Source organism: Mytilus galloprovincialis, chromosome 4 (genome assembly GCF_965363235.1).
Source record: "Mytilus galloprovincialis chromosome 4, xbMytGall1.hap1.1, whole genome shotgun sequence".
In the NCBI taxonomy this organism is placed as follows: Eukaryota; Metazoa; Mollusca; class Bivalvia; order Mytilida; family Mytilidae; genus Mytilus; species Mytilus galloprovincialis.
In genome coordinates, this window is record NC_134841.1 from 25,173,393 (window position 1) to 25,193,427 (window position 20,035).

Consider the following 20,035-nt stretch of genomic DNA (forward strand, 5'->3'; position numbering starts at 1 on the left):
ATGGCAAAGGCAAATAACGATTTGAGAAGATTTATCATCTCAGCAAAACCTAATGGGAAAGAAGATGTATGGGAAACTTCAATAAAATTCACCTTAAACCAGAAAAAAGAACAAACCATCAAAGCCACATATGTACATGTAGGTAGTAGAGTATTCACAATGTGAGTCATTTTAATTATTGTAACATCGGTTATGAATCGCAATATGGTTTAATAACGTGTTCACAAATCAAACCAGACCAACAAAACTTGACATGTATACCAGAAGATGCAGTATGTCATATAAAGAAGAGGCAGCAGTATCTACCGAAAATCTATTTTTAATCTGGACAAATGATGTGTGTAATGGTGTTAATAAACACTTCTAATGAAAACCTGATCGTGAATTCAATAAAGATTTACCCCCATACTGATAGATAGAGTGTTTCATACAAAAATGTCACTGACATTTTAAGAAGTCCTTAATCGCTACAGTTGATTTTGAAAAGCAAATACCACGACAAAACGGTACAATTTCGTTTGGCATTAGAAATGGCAGATAACGTTATATGTACTAAGATGTTTGGTAACAATACGGTTAGTCAAGACGAAAATGAGCTCGTGTTTCAGCAAGTTCAAAAATGTTTAGTTGGATTTCGATAAGATGTACTTATTCTGATTATATTTCCTAAAACACAAATATGGAATTTGATTAAAGTTGGATCAAGTCATTATAATACCAACCGCTGTAATAAAAACAAATCATTTGTTCTAAACACATTTCATGGTAACTGTTTCCTTTTCTCATTTGACAAGGAAACTTTCTTTCAAATTTGTTTGTACTAGACATGTTCATGAAGATATGTTAATTACCCTGAAGTTCAAGGACAAATATTATCGAGTTATTGTGTATGCTGCTCTCTCTACAATTGAAGAACAAGTAATAGTGTGGTCTTACATACTGTAATCACTTTAGAGTTTACGGAAAACAACAACGTCAAAAGTATTATATTTAAAACAAAACCACCATGCTTGCGAGTGCAAAAAGTAAAATCACAAAAATACTGAACTTAGAGGAAAATCAATGCGGAAAGTCCATAATCACATGGCAAAATCAAATAACAAAACGCATTAAATTCCGTTATATTTACATCGATGCGTTAACTAAACAGACACAATAAATAAAGTAGTCAAAATATGGGTACATCAGTCATCATCGTATAACAATTTTTAAAAGGAACAATCCAACAGAACACAAAAAAAAAAAAAAAAAAACATCCACCTACAAACACATTCATTGATTTGTGTGTCTGACGTCACAAAATTTTATACGTCACATAAATTTGTCGTTCAATGTGCATGCAAACAATTTTAAAATTTACATAGGCAGTTTTAGAATAAAGGGTAAAAAAATCACAAGTATGTAAGAATAAATATCAGAAATAGACCTAGATTGAAAATAGTCCAAAAGTTATATGTAGTATTTATAAGAATCCACAAATAGTAAATTCCACTACGCGATTGAATGATTTTGGTGTTTATGGTTCAATGTATTTAGTAATTCATAATAGAAATATATCATAATGACATAAACTAGAACAATATCATACTGACGGGATCATTTAAAGTACAGAGTCACGTTATAAGAACCAAAGACATACAAAAAGTCGCATATACAAAGCACGACATCAAAAATTGAAAGACAATACAAACACATTGACGAGATGTACAAGTACCGAGCCACGTCAAACGGATATCACATAAAACCAATCAACAGTAAAAGTAATCTATACATCAAGACCATCGTGTATTATTTGTGAAGTTGGTACGGAATATTTATCAACAAGGTCTTGGTACCTTCCGATGAACTTTTTTTAGAAAAAGGACGAGACGTTCTTTGACATACCCCTGGTTCATTAACTTTCTACTCAGACACTGATGACATTTTACAAAGTCTGAGTAGGAGCTGCAAGCTCTTGAATATCTAATAAGTTGGGAAATATATATCCCATATGCAGGTGAAGTTGGTATATTGCTTCTAAGGTGGGGGAAATGTATAATTTCAAAATTAAAATCGTCTCGTTTGTCATAGATTTTGGTACTGAGATGACTGTGTAAGTCAAATTCGAGATATAAGTCTAAAAATGAGGCGAAGGAAGCCGTGTCTGTTGTTTCTTTAATCTCTAGTTCTGGGGGATATATTAATGGAACCCAATCAGAAAAGTTTGGATTGTTTATAGAAAGAACATCATCGATATATCTGAAAGTGAAATTAAATAATCTGGCTTCTTTGATCCTCTTGTTTTTGACAAGTGTCTGGAGGAACTCCGATTCATAAGACAATAAGAAGAGGTCGGCAAGAAGAGGGCGCACAGTTTGTTCCCATAGGAATGCCGACAATTTGTTGGAAAAGTCTACCTCCAAACTCAACAAATATGTTGTCGATAAGAAACTCCAGCGTAATGACCACTTGTTCTTCTGTGTAGTATGTTTTACCTTTTTTGTTTGTCACTATTTACGAAATATGCCTTATTAAATCCCAAAGTAATAAATTTATAGCGTATGCTACCATTTGTATGTTGAAAGGCATTGTGGATTATTTCTTTACGGTGATTTTTCAATTTCACATGGGGAATGGTGGTATACAGGGTTGAAAAATCGAAAGTTTTGATAGTTTTAAAGACCTAGATTTAAAATTGTCTAGAAGTTCTTTAGAATTTTTAAGAATCTACATATGGTTAATACCACTACGCGAGTAAACAGTTTCACAGTATTTCTGAAGACCCTCTTTCAATGCGGACAGAATTTTAGTCAATTTAATGAGTCTAAGAGTTCATAGATTCGACGCAAGACTGTTTCAAACCCAAAACCTTGAAAATGTGTATGTTCTTTTAGATTTAAGAAATACCACATCTAGTAGCAAGAGTAACAGCTGGTCTATTCGTAGTCCGGATAGGTTTAAATGTCATCCTTGAAAACAGTTATACAGTGAAATTGTACGTTAAAAAATGTTATCGGTGTGACGTTACTACACACACCAACGTTCATATGCATAACACATTACCAAGTTTTTGTTCTGATATACATGTCATATGTGACATTGGACGTTCAATTTCAATATATCATAATTTGAATAGTTACTCAGGTACCAGAATTATAATTTAGTACGCCAGGCGGGCGTTTCGTCTACATAAGACTCATCAGTGACGCTCATATCAAAATATTTATAAAGCCAAACAAGTACAAAGTTGAAGAGCATTGAGGATCCAAAAAGTTGTGCCTAATATGGCTAAGGTAATCTATACCTGGGATAAGAAAATCCTTCGTTTTTCGAAAAATTCAAAGTTTTGTAAACAGCAAATTTATAAAAATGTCCACATAATTGATATTCATGTCAACACTGAAGTGCTGACTACTGGGCTGGTGATACATTCGGGAACGAAACGTCCACCAGCAGTGGTATCGACCTAGTGGTGTATACAAATGACCACATAATTGATATTCATGTCAACACCGAGGTGCTGACTACTGGGATGGTGCAACCCTCGAGGACGAAACGTCCACCAGCAGTGGCATCGACCCAGTGGTGTATAACATAAAAATTAGAATAGAGACAAGATTTAGCCAGATCGTAGATTCGAAACTGACTATAGACTTCAGGGACAAGTTATAACGCTATCTGAAAAACAATTCTTTATGTTTAGTTCAAAATTTTGTACTTACGATGTCTCATTTACGGCGCTTTTTGTTGTATTTTTTTCCTGATGAGGTCGATGCCAAAATCTTGTAGTTTGTGTTTGTTGTTTCTGTATTCATACTTTACAGCATGTTTTCGATGATGATTATAGTCTGATGAATTGTGCAAAGCTAGCATTATATGAAAGTGAGTGCCTTAAATGCTCGGTCATTAATTGAATGTGGGCATGCAACATATGTGTTATAAATGATATTTAAAGCGTTTTGTTGTTAACTAGTATTTTAAATGATATGTTTTTCTGTGAATTACCATTGTAGAGCATCTCTACTAAATCTTTTGAGGGTGTACTTTTTGAAGAGCTCGTTAACAGTTATGTGATTCAGCATATTATTGATCACAGTTTTATCATTTTTAATATGCATGGTGTTTTGTTTTGTGTACAGATCGTATTTAGCAGTTCTCAATTACGTACAACCTTGCTGTATTCATGGTTTTGATATTTAGCCAAACTTTGAATTATTAACCATCAACTAAGGAAAATTACGCAAAATAATGTATATGTGCACAGTATAGAATATACTTATAATGCATCAGTTTTAATTGTCAGATATGAAGTAAATTAAAATAATATACCGAACTCCCATGAAAATTGCGAATGGAAAGTCCTTTCAAAATATCAAAATCAAAAGCCTAACTCATCAAACGAATGGGAAACAACTATAATATTCCTGACTTAGTACATACATTTCCTTTAATTGTAAACGATGCTATACATAAGTTTGATTGATATAATTACATTTAGGGTCATCGATTTTGATTTTACCTCGTTTTTTACTCTCCCCTCCTACCCCTACACAGATATTTTCACACACATTTTGGCAAAATCATAATTGATTGAAAAAAGAAAGAAAAACGGGGCCTTATATTGACCAGAAAAAAATATTTTTGAATTTCAATTTGTTTGGCTTCTCCAACACAATGTTCAGTCCATAACTACACCACTGTATATATGGCTACACCATGGTAATTGTTGGTGGAATTCTCTTTGACGTGTACCTCAAACCTCTTTTGTGCATGTGTGAATACAAGTAAAAATTCGTTGAAAAATATTCATTGAAAAAGATTGAAAACAAATGTATTTTATTATGTGGTTATACATAAAAATATTAATAATAATCAAATCGAAAGATAGCAATGATTGTCAATGGTTGCGATCAGTTTTTCGTTAACAGTGCTGTGTTAGAATTCAGGTAGTTGATTTTCTCGTTTGCATTGTTTCACATTTCCTCTTGTCTGAGCATTTTACAGACTATACCGAATGAATTTTGTACATTGTTTAGGCTTGTGCTTTGATCTATAGCTTCTAACATTTACGTCATTTTGGTAGTAAATAGATGTCCCAATGACTATCATACTCCTTTTTTAAATTACAAGTGTTTCAGTACGAAAAGACCAAACACTTTCGGATGACAAAAGAATAAATAAAACATTTAAAGCAAGATAAATTTTGAAATCAATGAAAGGAATAGTCAAACCGTCTGCAATCACTTTTTCATGGGAAAAACCTAAGACTTGACTATATCATAGTAGAAATTGAATTACAAAATAAATTTGTTCAGATCATATCAACGACAAAGGCATTAGCTACAAGCATTTATTGGATTTACATGCAATCACTTCTGTATTTATCATCTCATTTTTCCAGCCTTAAACGTCGATGGACTCAAGTCTGACGTTCCTTATTTTGAGCCAAGAGAAAACAATGTATCATTCCACACCGGATCAACAGCTACCTTGATGTGTTCCATCATAGGACTCAAGACACGGATTGTAAGTTTGACAGCAACACTACTGTTTTACGATATAATTACATGATCATCATAATATTTTAGAACTATGATTAGTGGTTAGCATATGTGTGAACTTTTATCTGCAAGTCATATACTATACCACTGTTCTATCCCACAGAGGTTTGAATTAATCCGTAGTTTATTTCGAATCTCGATTTAATCAGCCAAACATAAATGCTTGTGAAAGCATTTTAAGAATAAAAAAATCCAAGTACATGTGTGAAAAAATCCAAAGTAGACCAGTTGTTCACAATTATTTTTTAGTAGGTTGTAAAGAGCCTATAGGGCAATTGTTTTGTTTAATTTCATTTTGGGGAGAATTTGCGAGTTTTATCAATTAAAAAAGCAACATCAATTGCTGATAGCTAGAATTTTTGCACAACGGTTATAATTTCAATGTTTTCCATGTAATAAAAATAGCTTTATAATAATACATGAAAACCTCGAAACATAACATCTTGATATTTGGATTTGATTTAATTAATTTATCCAGAATCTCGGACTTCCTTATACTTGATTAATGACATATAAAGTGAAGCAATCGATCTATTTGAATGGTAATAATTCAGGCAAACTTTTAATCATATCATCAAACATATAAATCTACAGTAACGATGAAGATCAACATGCAATGTATCTAATTGTATCAACTTTGTTCAATTCAATGATAGTTATCCTGTATCATTACAGATCATCCAATAATTGTAATGTTGAAAATGTTTCCGGCGATTAAGCAGTATTAAGTAAATAATGAAATGAATAAAACGTTTAATATTGAAACTTAGAATTGGCTATGGTTGTATTGAATTTTCTTGTTGTGTTGTGATAGTCTCATTCAGATATTGTAATTGAATGAATTGTCTTGATTTTTATATAATAGCATTAAGCATTATTCTATCATCGTAGTGAACAGAGATTAAAGGTTAGCTCGTGTATTAAGGCTAGCTCAACCTGCGTCAATTCTTAAAAACCGATACACTTCTCCTGTAATTTGTAACGTAGAATGAACCAATAAAATAATTTCACTAGCCTATTGCTGTCTTAGAAATTCCCTTCTCTTATCACACATGTTTGACAATTCAAACAAAGACAACCATAAAACGTAATTATATAAATTATTGTCAAAACAGTTTCCCAGGCAACAAAAATATCAAATGCTAAATATTGTAACCAGTCTTTAATATTAGATTTTTGTGACTGATATTTTTTGTATCTTCTCTATATAGCTATTGTACATTGTTTGAAATACAAATATAGATGTAGTATCAATTATATCGTTTGAAGATGTTCAAACAAGTAATTATAAAATTATGTATAGGCTTAATTTGTAAAATTACCGATCAGGGTTGAAATTTGCGAGATTTGTATACTCACTGTATTCAAAAGGAAATTAAAAAAACTACTGATTCGGACTCTGGATGCTATCAAATATTTGACGCTAAACAAAATACATTCATTGAAAGCACACAAAGCATCCGATATTATCAAATGTTCAAATAATTTACAGCATTCTTAACAACTAATGCAGATATTCAACAAAACTACTAAAACTGCTAGTTATTTAACAAAACATACGAATATATGCAGGTATTTAACAATAATTCTGATTTTTCAAATTCGCTTTGACATGATAAACGCCTTACAAATATTAACATAAGATTAAAAAACAAAGAATTACCAAAAACTGGTTTGGCGTAAAAAAGAGTTAACATCCTATTTCATTTTGTCTAAATTGTGTTTCCCCTGCCCAACAGCATTCTCATCTAAAACGTGTTTAAGTAAGTTCTTTGAAACATCAAGTTTAAGAATTTAAGTGTTTATTTATTTTCGGCTTTCAAATAACGGGTGTGATAGGTCCTTATGATGGTAAATCCTGGATAGCACCATTCCATGTTTGTATTTTGTTCTTTAAGACTCATTTTAGGTTATATAGCTCCTTTAGTTTAGGTGTTATATATATAAAAACTCAACTTTTACGAATGTCATATTTAGTAAAACAAACATTTGAAAGAATGTCGTCAAAAATAAAAACTCAACTTCTTTACGTCTGCCTTATGGGTTCTGTTATTTTAAATGTAGGTTGTTTGGAGGCGGATGTCAGAACCTAGCCCTCTCACTATAGGAGATTTTGTTTATAGTCAAGATAGTAGAATATCAATACGAAGGGTAGTGAAGCAAAATGAATGGAATTTAGTTATCAAAGATGTGCGACCAGCTGATGCAGGAGTATATGAATGTGCAGTTAGTTCCAGAGAGAAAATTAAAAGACTTGTACTACTTAGAGTTACTGGTAAGTATAAGGTACTCATTCTAATAATCAACAAAAACATATCATACCAAGGAGATTTTATTACATTTTGTGAAAACCCAAACTTAAAGTATTCAGTAGACAAAAAGACACATCACTGTACATTTAACTGAAACAATGTCCGTAAAAAAAGGCAAATATATATTGATGTGAAAGAAAAAAACACACAATCTGAAGAAAAACATGTTTCAAAACAGTTCAAATTCATAGTAGAATTGGTTGATTGAATACTCTGAGACACATAACGTGTTTCGAAAAATGAAAATAGCACTTGTGAAAGTTCATGCGTCCGAAGCGTTTTCTCTTGGTTACCTTTTATTACACTACAAACCATTAGAAGTCTGAAATTGCCATGGGCAGAATATGTATTCATCCATTTTGGATTGGTCTACATTTTGATAGATATTATTCCACTCTAGTTTGAATTATACTAGATAGTCTAAACTTGTACTCGTAACTTATCCTGACCATTTTAAGAGTCCGAATTATACTTGACCAAGTCAGAAGCATACCGTCGAGTAAGGTCAACATATTGGTCGAGTAAGGTTCGGACTTTGGTGGAGTATAATTCCAACTTCATTCGATTATTATTCAGACCTCTCTGGTCTTTGGTCGAGTATTTTTAAAACTTTGAAAACTGGACAAAAAACGGTTATGTACATACCAAGAAATGTTTAAGACCGTCTCAGCCATGTCTAGTTTGACTTCAAACTTTTCAGTATCGTCGAGTAGGGGTAAAGTGCAATCTCAGACTGCTTAGTTTTGTTCTGACTAAATAAAAATTAGAATTGAAATGGTGTATGTGTCAAAGAGACAACAACCCGACCATAGAGCAAACAACAGCCGAAGGCCCCCAATGGGTCTTCAATGTAGCGAGAAACTCCTGCACCGGAGGGGTAAAGTCGAGTAATATCGAGTCAAATCAGTATTGTTGAGAATAAACACTGGTTTGTAATCTTCGAGCTGAAGATTTCAAAGGCAAAGATGTGTAAAACCGAAACAGATGCGGAGCTGAATTTCAAGACAGAAAATAGACCGTCAAATCTAATTTTAAAGTCAATTTTGCCTGAAGGATATGCAGCTTTGGTTTCTTTATACTTTTTTAAGGACGTTGTTATAAAATCAGGTCATTACGGAGCAGGAGTACAGTACTGACAACTCGAGTACTGATAGTCCACCAGTAGAGGTATCTACTCAGTGCAGTAAGCACAGTGTAAATTACATGCGAAATTATAAAAGAAGATTCAATTTAAATTTTAAGTGATCTTAATGATGTTAAGTAGAAAAGCTTGATTCTATAAACAGGTATTAAAATAACGGATATCTTATCAAAACCGATACTAATATCAATATGAGATTATGAAAATAATTCAGGAACTTTATATACTGATGGGTAGCATGTATACTATGGATTCATTTATTTTCATGAATATCAGATTTCGTGAATAGGGAAAATCTTTGAAACTTTAAATTTGTGATTTTTCTTATTTCAATGAAATCTACTAGATTTACTGCTCCACGAATTATAATGCATCCAAAGTAACATGTAAGAACGGAGTGGTATTCATTACCCTCTTTTCTGAAGTTACACAAACGACACATCGAATGTTCAATGGATGTACAGACCCATCGACCTGTACAAAAAGAAATTCAATGTTTTATCACCCTATTGTTTTTAAAATAGTAAGGCCATCCACTTTATTCGATATAAACAAATTTCCTTTACGTAGAGATACAAAGAGTTTTTTTTATTCTTACTTATCGTGCAAGGGCTGTATAGCCAATCAAGGTAGGTAAAAACTTCCATCGCTGAATCGTAAATTTATAACAGTTACCAGGATAAATATTTTGTCTACAAAAGTCTCCAAAAATAAAGTACAAAGTTGAAGAGTTTTATATGGACAAAAATTTGGAAAGATTTAAAAAAAAAAAAAAAACAATATATTGCCAAATGTAGTCGTCATACACTTATTCGCTTGAATCATCAATTTTAATTGACAGGATGTAATAAATACAATGTTTTATACAATATACTTGAAAACTTACTTTAGTTTTGCTTTAATTTCTTCTCTTATTTTTACGCAACTTGCATTGTATTTATCATTTTTCTTGTGACAGGAACGTACAGGAATGTATCTAGGACAAGTTATACTTTAGAAAACGGTAAAGTTTTTACAATATTTATTAAATTATATTGGTAGTTAAGGTACAACTAATATGTATTGGCATACTTTTCAAAGCACATCACTTTGATATTTCTAGAGGTAAGAAAGTTGAGGGCTAATTTGATGATTATTTTTACGAAATGATTGATATTGACAGATATAAGTATACAGGACAAGCTTACCTGTTGACGCACAATATAGATGCTTTCCATTCAGTTTGTGTTTGCTACCTTTGAAAATTGACTCAACATTGTATATTTAGGGGTATCGGTGGCCGGGTGCTCAAAGTAGTAACTACTGTACGAAAGTCGGGAGCTTTCTTCGGCTTCTTTCACAATAAAAATTAGCTGGTACAAAATAGCCTAAAAGCGGTGCTTAAAATTGGCATTACAACACAAAAATGAAATACAATCATTGTCGATTTACTAGATTTGAACATCATTTAACAATAGTCGCATGAATTTATTTTAGAAATAATTCATGGGGACTTGAATATATCGTGATTTTACCACGGGTTGGCTATTTATGACAAATATTTAACCCTGAGCGATAGCGATATAAAAAAAATCCACTAAGATATCCAGAAACGTATGGATTACAAGTACTCGACAATAATTTAATATTTGAAAGGCAAATACGTTTATTAGTCCATTTGTTATTACGTTCTTATAATTGAATCAAATATCAATATATAGTTAAAGAAAAACATAAACGATCTGTTTTTATTGCATTAAATACGCGTTTCAACTATAAATGTCTCGTTAGTAATGCTAGAAGACAAACTATTTTCATACACAAAACCTGATACAAATTTTTCAGGAGATAATGCAACCTAAAAAGTACCAAATGTGAAACCAAACCTGGATCAAAACCGAATCATTCCTTTCTGTTTTTGATGCCATTTATATTTTTTCATGGTGTGTAAATTTATTTTTGAAAGCAGTTAATTTAGAGATTCTTTCAGTTGTTTGTAACTGTATTAAGTTATGCTCAAATTTTCACATTTCGGTGTTATGTTTGAGGTTAAATACTGAACAAATAATTTAGTTTATTTTCGTAATGAACATTTTCTACCGTAAAGTTATATACTTTGATATCATCTACTTTGCCATCAAACTAAATTTCCAAATGCATTACAAAATATTTCGGAGACATTTGTACACTTAGGGCGAATAATTCTTTTTATTAACATCGACTTTTTTTATATGTTGTCTCTTAAATATATAGAACCGATACATATTAACATCAAAACAAACATGATAAAAATGTATAATTACCCTTTTTACGTTTTAGCAAACAATATGCATACGAAGCTGCTGATAAATGAAATGCACAAATTAAACAGAGAGACATAAAACAAAATCACGAAGGTTTTAATTTGACAACACGCTTCTAGCATTATGTATTCTCTTTAAATTATCCATTCAATTAAATAACATGTTTTACTCTGAATATTTTAATTGCAGATATACTATTGTCACAACCACGTAAGTATAGTTTACCTTTTATCTGTTAATTTGTAGATTTCGTCACTGATAATAAAAACAGTTATTCGTGCACTTGATATATTTTCGATAACCAATGTAACGTAATATAGACAGCGTATATATAATTATAAATAATGCAACTCATCAACGGTAGATTTCTTGGCATGATCAGCTTCACATGTGCCACCACAAAAGGCAGGGAAAGTTTAAATTATTATCTGATATGACTCGCCAAATTATTGAATAGGACTTGCATGAAAGGTGTTACTAGTAGGGCAGAAACTGCTGACCTTTCCAGGACACGTGCGTTCACATCGGTTTTGTTGGGTTTCCTGTTGCTAAATATTGAGGTTTTTTTTTCTACAGTTTATTGTGGACCCTCAATTATGATTTGTGAATGGAATTTATTCTTTGACATTTGTTTTCTAAATCAGCATATGCTTACAAACACTTACTGTTGTTTTCCTACTTATACATCAATTAAACTATTACATGCTATTTCACATGGAAAAAGATTTCTTGAGCAGGTAGCTATTTTAATCTTCTCTTTTTTAGGGGTTAACGTAACAGGAGATGACTTTGTGAGCAAAGGTCAAACCATTTTACTTACATGTAATGCGACTGGTGAAGATCATGCTCCAGACACAGTTGACTGGTTTATCAATGGACTTAAAGTTGATAAGAAAAATATGCCCCGTGTACGGGTATATAATAAAGTTGACATTTATAGAAGAACGTTACTGAGTACACTAGAAATAAGACGTTCATTAATGAGTGATACAGGGGTATATATCTGTAGAGGGCCAGATGAAAAGACATCCAAGTTAACAGTTCATATATTAGATGGTAAGCTAGTGTAAACTTATCGGATATCAGATCTACAATAGATTATTGAATAGTTACCAACATAATAGACAACTAATACTCATGAAGTCTCCAAAAATAACAAAACCAGAGTCATTAAGTTAAGTCTTCAATAAATATAAAAGTTTCAAGCCTCAATTATTAACAGTATTTACGTAGTAATGTTTTTTTTTTTAAACAATTAACAATACCTACACCAGAGTGTGATTCTAAATATAAAAAAACACTACATGATGTTAATTGCTCCATTATTAGGCCCCATTTTTAGGCGATACAGTCTTTTATGATACCCCCGACTAACATTCATTTAGTATGTAACGATAAGCTCACTAATATGATGTTTAATTTTTAATGAGTACCTACACACAGACAAGATTTATTCTTTAGTAATAAGTCAAACTAATATATGATTTAGTTTTCATTAATTAGCAGCTATTCAATAATGTGTTGCGACTTTAAGTCTTCTATGATTAAACGCAGCATATTAATTCAGGTAGCATAATAATGCATTATGGGTTTGCTCCTCACTAAATTCTACACGAGATAGAACGAACGAAATCGACACTACATAATGTTCACCATAAGTTATATGCTGAGGCAATTTAACAGTATAGTAATGATTGAAAAATAGTTGAATTTACGTTCTTACACTGGTTTTACCTGGTACCGAAATGGAAAATATATTAATATAGATTAAATAGACATAAGTTCACAGATGCAGGTAATCATGTGGAATAGGAGTCCGACATTTGCAATCATTATGGACGACATATGAAGATTGACTAATTATTGATATGTCATCATCATAACAGTTTAAAAAATCTTCGAAATACTAAGGATATGCTTCCCCAGGAAAAATTACTTAACCTGTATTTGTTAACACCAATCGGAAAGCCGATACGGTTATAATAGTAGATTACAAAACTATGGTATTTTCAAAATACAAAGAATTATCTACGCTAGGCATTCATTTTTACCTAAGCTGTATTTGGCGAAATCCTTTAAAGGTAATGGAAATTAACACTGTTTACTTTTATACAAATACGGTTTATTCCTAACGAATGACGACTGTATTTACAATTACAATGTTTATTTCTTTACTAAATTTATCCATGTCTTTACTTCATATTTGATCATATCTGTGTTATTTTTTACTAGTTACTAGTATTATTTTGTTTCGTGATTATTTTTTTACCACTGGTTTCATTATGAATGGTTAACTGTTAGTTGTTTTTTCTCGATTTATGTTATTCTTTTCCATTTTATGTGTGTAAGCAATGGACATTTCAGCGAACAAATACAGTTTGATTGCTGAAATATAGAACATTTGAGCACCAAAACTTTTGAATTTTTGAGCGAAACAAATAAGCATAGAAAATTTGAGCGAAACAAAAATTAGGAACACCTCTTGTGTTCAAGATCGGAAGTATGAAGGGACTTCTCACGTTATATATATATAAATCTGAAATTTAGCATAGCCAATGAAACGTCGTACAATTGATAAGTAGAGATCAACTCAAGACTATACTACAGTACTACAGTTATCCAGCCAGAACCGGTCTACATATATGGGTTAAAAATCAAATGAAATGTACTTATTTTAAAAACGTTCTCTCTTCTTTTTAAAAACATTCTCTTAATTCTTATAAAAGAATCACATGACATTTCTTTCAAATGTCCTATTTGTAAATCCAGATAAGATCAATTCTCCTTTGCTTAAATGTCATATGATATCGGCGCTCAAATGTCACTAGGTGATTTTTTTAATTTTCGCTCAAATGTCCTATGACCATGTGTGTGCTGTTGTTTTTTATATATAATATCAACAACGGTATAGCGAATTTGTGTAATGTATAAGAAGTGGCTGTTATCTTTTATTTTGTTTCAGAAGAAAAGTCAATTATAGACAAACGTGGTGAGTTATTACCTTATTCAGTTCGTTTTAATTGTCGTAAATATTTGATACTACATTTGGGAAAATTGACTGCTGTATTATTTAACATTCATTTTTGAGTGGATAGATTTGGATTTTACTTCATATACGAAAAAAGTGGTTTTATATGAAAACATTGCGACACAAGTTATTTATCTCCAAACGGAATTAAAACAAAAACATAAAATATAGTTTAGATTGTTTTGTATCAAAAATGACAATACAAAGCGTAAACGATAAATATTTCTTTGAACAAAAATATATCTAGGAAGTCTTTACATATGTTATTACTATCTGTAAAAACATTTGAAACACTATCTTTATGTTTGTAGAATTGTCTTGAATTATTCAATAGTATCTCGTATTACTGTAATGTAATCAAGTGCCTGCATTTTACAAACAAGACATGTAGAATATAAGATAACTCATTAAAGAAAAGAACATTGTTAAACTACACCAAATACTAACACAATTGTGTTTTTTTTTTAATAATTCTAAGGACAGAGGTACTTTTCATGTTGCTGTATCACAACATTGTTGGTCCCTTTATATGAATTAATTACCAATCGTTCTGTGTCATTAATTTCCCAATAAATGTATCATTGTTCATCATTTTTCTTATTAATATCTTCATTTTTCATGCTTACAAAGGCGATTTTTTACCATCATCAGAACACGGTATTTATTTTATTGCTTGTTAATGTAGTTGTCATAGAGCAGTTGTCCTGCTGAAATCATACATTATGATAGAAGCATTTCCGTGTATCAAATTAATGACTTGCAGGTCTGTGGTTGACACTTACGTTAGTCTCCTTCTGTGCATGCTATTGATAACGTGAAATCTGAATTCATGTATTGTATTTGATAAATAACGTAAAGTGAAAATTATAACTCTCCAAGAATATTAATCAGTTCAGGGTAGCAAAACGTAGTTCTAAGCATTCTTATTATAATCCTCCACATACAAATGCTTAATATTCAAAACAGTTTTATACTTATCAATGACAAAAACAGAATTAAGGTAGATATGACATACCCCCTAGCACACACACACACGCATAATCATGAATAAAAAACGAGAGGAAAAGAGAGAGAGAGAGAGAGAGATGTCCTGTAGTCTTTGTTAGATACCATGCATATATGTTTATTGTTTGACTTTTTATTGACATGATTAATATAACAATAAGCAGTTATGATTTAATTGCCAATCGCAAAAATATCCATCAAAGACTAATAAAAAAGGAAGTTTAAATTATACAAATCACCGTATGGTATACTACAATCAACAAAAGTCATACACTTCTTTGTTCAATAAAAAAAACAGGATATAAAAGTGGAACAATTGAAAGACCAAGTGGCCTAATTAAAAGTTAAGTCGCGGATTCAAGGGATGATAGCAAGTTACTGGAACTCCATGATTCTAGTTTGAAGTAATAATTCTAAAGGTTATGAATCAAACGTAAAACAGCTATTATTGACATCAATAATTATTGTCCGCCTCATTGTTTTGGGAAAGCATATTTAGAATGCGATTCTGTTAAACATGTTTTCTCAAACGTTCACTTAGCATTGTGAAAAAGACCAAAACTAAAACAAACTGTAAAAATCTGTTTAAAATAGTTTAAGATGCAAATCTGTACTAACCATTAGAATCTCACTAAATGGTAAAAGATACGAAGTACTAATTTAAAATTTCCAAATTTACTGAAAGCTATAACCAAATTTCAACGGCTAAATGTCTTATGTTTTCCTGTCTCAATTATCACTCATACGACTTGATACGGATTAAATGTTAAAATGCGTTAAAAAATCTAACGTTAAATGATAATGTAAGTTCTTTATACGATTTATTGAACCAATACGAGTTTTAGTTGCATTTGTATTGGTATTTGCATTTTCTTTACTTTTGTTATACTATATGTTGTGTTTGCTTTTAATTTGTATTGTTAACGTTTTTTTCCAGTTCCTTTGAATTTGTTTATTGCTCTTTTGTGAACTTAACGATTTCAGTATTTACATAACTTCACTAAACCTTATCCATGAATTTGTGTTCAGTAACAAAAACTTTAGTTTGATTTATATTGTGATCATGCATTAGTATTCTTGTCTTCTGCTATTTGGTGTTGATTCTCAGATTTGAACGTAGGAAACACAATTTCTATGAGTAACATACACGAAATCTCAATGGTTGTCTGTGTGATTATTCTCTAAATTTGTTTTAAATACTGTTTAAAAAAACAATTTTACATTATTTTACCGAATTTCGTAAGGCGCTGAATTTTCAAATGTTTAATTGCTTTTGTCATTCAGAAGCCAATCAAGACCACCACTTCAAACAAAAGGCTAAACTTATATATTAATGCTTGATGCTAACGCAATTTGCAAGTTATTGACGATAATAAGAAATTATATATTCAAAATCAAGAGGCAAAATTAAAACAATTTACCACTTATTTATATGCAGTCATTCTTTCAAACATGAAAAGACATACATTGTATCACCTTTATACTAGAGGGATATCTTGAATTGAACAATTCCAACATATAATAACAACGTTAGTCGTTATATTACATTGTATTTCGTTTAATTCGGCAAAATAGGAAAATTTACAAAACGTTTTTAAATGCTCTATCAATTGTGCATTTGATATATTTGATTAATATACCACCCATGAGTCTTGTGTATACGAAAAACGCGTCGAGGGCAAGATGTTGTAATCTTCGTCTTGTAACAATATATTGTTTGAAAAGACCGCGAATAACGTCTCAGATACAATCACAAAAGATGGTATATTTGATATAAAAGCACATTGTAACTTATCTGAATCAACTTGAACATTGTTAAAAGTCAGATATTTATCAAACAAAATTAAAACATTAAAAATTAAACCGACTGACACTCACTACGGGAAGGATCATAAAGTTACTATCTCGAAATATCATTATTAGATTTCACATAAGATATTTTTATTATTACTATTTATTGCAACTTGTTACTTTTCACTAAATTCCAAACTTAAAAGGAGGTATAAGGTTTTCACTCCCCCCCCCCCCCAAAAAAAAAAAGAAACCAGATACATCAATCACGTACAATTTTCAACCACAGACTTGCGTCCTTATAATTTGTTTGGCACTATTAAGTTTTTCCTGTCTGAAACTTTAGTAAACTAATGAAATTTTCTCACTAACCAGACTTCCTATACATAAACAAAACTCACGATAGACGAACTCGTAAAGTAAACATAACGACCTGATGTATGATCGCCGATGGGAAAACTGTCCCCGGTTAAAGAATAGACGTAGAGGTTAGCAACAATAGATTACCAAACGACTTTAACATCCTTAGAACCCCTGCCGTATAGGAAGCGTTTATCATAGCTCTTGAAATTGTTTGCTCTTCATTTTAATTTTAACAGCTTGTAGCTAAAGTCCATGTTGTTTTATTTTATTTTTTTGAGTAAATCAGAAACAGATGTCCTATAAAGTAGACAGTAACTTAGTTTCTAATAAGTTGACATTAAGAACATAATATAATAGTCAAATTTCTCTTTTAGGTTTTGGGAACGATTTATCAGCAGCTTCTTATTTCTTTCAATGGACTGCAAAATGCTTAGTTATTTGTGTCTCTGCAACATGGTTTACACATATTTGGTTCATTACGTGAACAGATGTGGAAAACTAACTTCTACCACTGAAGTGTTCAAAAGAATAAACCACCTGCAATTAAACTGATGCAATGGAGTGATCGAAGATGAAAGACACATATCATTAATGACGGAATGGGTCCGTCGAATTCTATTTCTAAACTGCTGCTCAATGAAATCTCAGACACACACATGGACAGCACGTATGCATAGTTACATAAATTGTCGAACATTGAAATCATTGACGGTTTTGTAAATACTGGCGTTATATTGTTTGATCATCATTATTGTAGAATTATTATTCATTATTCATTTGTTTTGACATCTGTGTTCATAAATAACAATTTTTCAAAATTTATTTGTACTGTTTATTGATGAAAAGCTTATTTTATTCTCAAGGAAACGAAACATGTACATATAAAATAGAATATTCTGTAAAAAGACAGTATTAATTCCCGTAGCCGTATCTGGTACAACTTACAGAACAGTAATTCTCTTTACCCCTGAGATTTCCACCAGTTTATTGGGGTTTGAGTAGCTGTGTATTAAGTACTTGATGCTTGTTTTGTTTACAATGCTTATTATTTCGTAGTTATCTGTTTTGCTATGGAGTTGCCAGTTTGTTTTCGACGATCAGTTTGAATATCCCTTTTGGTATTTGTCATCTCTCTCTTCCTCAACTTCGTATTTGAATTTGCATTCTTGATGTTTTGATTCGAGCGCCACTGATGTGTCATTTCAAGTCAGGAATATGACAGTCGTTGTCTATTCGTTTGATGTGTTTTATCTTTTGATTTTGTCATTGGATTAGGGACTTTCTGTTTTGAATTTTCCTCGGAGTTCAGTATTTTTGTGATCTTACTTTTTATGAAGACATAACACTCGTCTGTGTATAAAATATAAATTCAAGTCTCTTTAATTCTGTTGTTTTATTGACGTTATATTTACCTACAAATATTTGTAGGACTCGGAACCGCGATGGTACTCCGAACCGCGATGGTCACGCTGAAGTGCGATGGTCCACGCTGAAGTGCGATGGTCCACGCTGAAGTGCGTTGGTTAATACGCTTAAGTGCGATGGTGACATTGTGACGTTAACTTGTTGATAACTATACGCCGAAATGGATGATGGTTACGCTGAAGTACGATGGTCTTCCTGTGACATTGGAAAAAAGCAAAATGTATACATGAGCTGGTTAAATGAAATATTATCATAACGATTTGAGAAAAAGTATAACCCTTAGCATCGAATTATGAAGATTTTAATTTTCTGTTTATGTCAAACAAAACTTTTAATTTTGATTTTTTTAATCTAATTTTAAAATATGCGAATTATCCGATTAGCACGCAGTAGTTGAGAGTAAAATAATATACAGTTCAAGACGAAAAAAAGGATACAGCGTGTAGGTCTATATAATAGTACCAAGAAGGGTCCATCTCATTTTATTATATATTACGACAAAACTTAAAAATTGCTCACAACAATTATTCATCCATTTATATATACCCGATTGCCCACGGAGTAAAAAAACACTTTGTGCATTTATGTATGACAAATAGCGATCCTTGTCGATTATTCCACGAAAACATTAGGTGATGACAAATTGGGAAGTACATGTAGGGATCAGTTACATTGTAGGTCAATTTTGGCCTAACATGTTGTAAAACATCAACACTGCAACCACTATAAAAAAAGACTAGAATGACAGTGTTCTTACAAATCAGGATTCATCATTATAGCAACTTGATATAGCAAAAACATTACTAGTACAATAGTACATTTTTTTTCTATTAAATTGTCGACATAGAATCACGAAACTTTTACTTAAAGGTAAATCCAAATTAATATTTAGATCAATATGCTTTATTTATTTGTTTTTGGTTTGTGGCATAATTCCTAACACTGGTTTTCCGATATGCAGACCAAGTTCATCCATCAGCTGCTTTGCTCTCAATGATTTGTTGCACGACTAGTTGTAACCTCAACTTATAATGCTCAAAACTCTTCGGAACTTGAATAGTTCGGTACTTTCTTTTCCCCTTCGTTTCCTTTGTTAACATGAAACCTTCATCTACACAACCCTATCGTCCTGCCTGCGAATCTATGTT

General features: G+C 31.6%; 1 protein-coding gene across 4 annotated transcripts in view; it reads left to right on the forward strand.

Moving 5' to 3' along the window:
- Positions 1 to 18,282, forward strand: part of LOC143070541 (zwei Ig domain protein zig-8-like) — a 43,482-nt gene extending 25,200 nt beyond the window's left edge. The window contains exons 3-10 of one of the 4 annotated variants that reach the window (XM_076244791.1): positions 5,381 to 5,505; positions 7,605 to 7,815; positions 9,952 to 9,996; positions 11,465 to 11,485; positions 12,041 to 12,331; positions 14,238 to 14,264; positions 14,934 to 14,960; positions 17,837 to 18,282. In XM_076244791.1, the coding sequence (XP_076100906.1) occupies positions 5,381 to 5,505; positions 7,605 to 7,815; positions 9,952 to 9,996; positions 11,465 to 11,485; positions 12,041 to 12,331; positions 14,238 to 14,264; positions 14,934 to 14,960; positions 17,837 to 17,946 (857 nt within the window). In that variant the 3' untranslated portion in view covers positions 17,947 to 18,282. The remainder of the gene's footprint in view (positions 1 to 5,380; positions 5,506 to 7,604; positions 7,816 to 9,951; positions 9,997 to 11,464; positions 11,486 to 12,040; positions 12,332 to 14,237; positions 14,265 to 14,933; positions 14,961 to 17,836) is intronic. The other 3 variants (XM_076244792.1, XM_076244793.1, XM_076244794.1) reach the window with 3 other exon arrangements.
- The last annotated feature ends 1,753 nt before the right edge of the window (positions 18,283 to 20,035 follow it).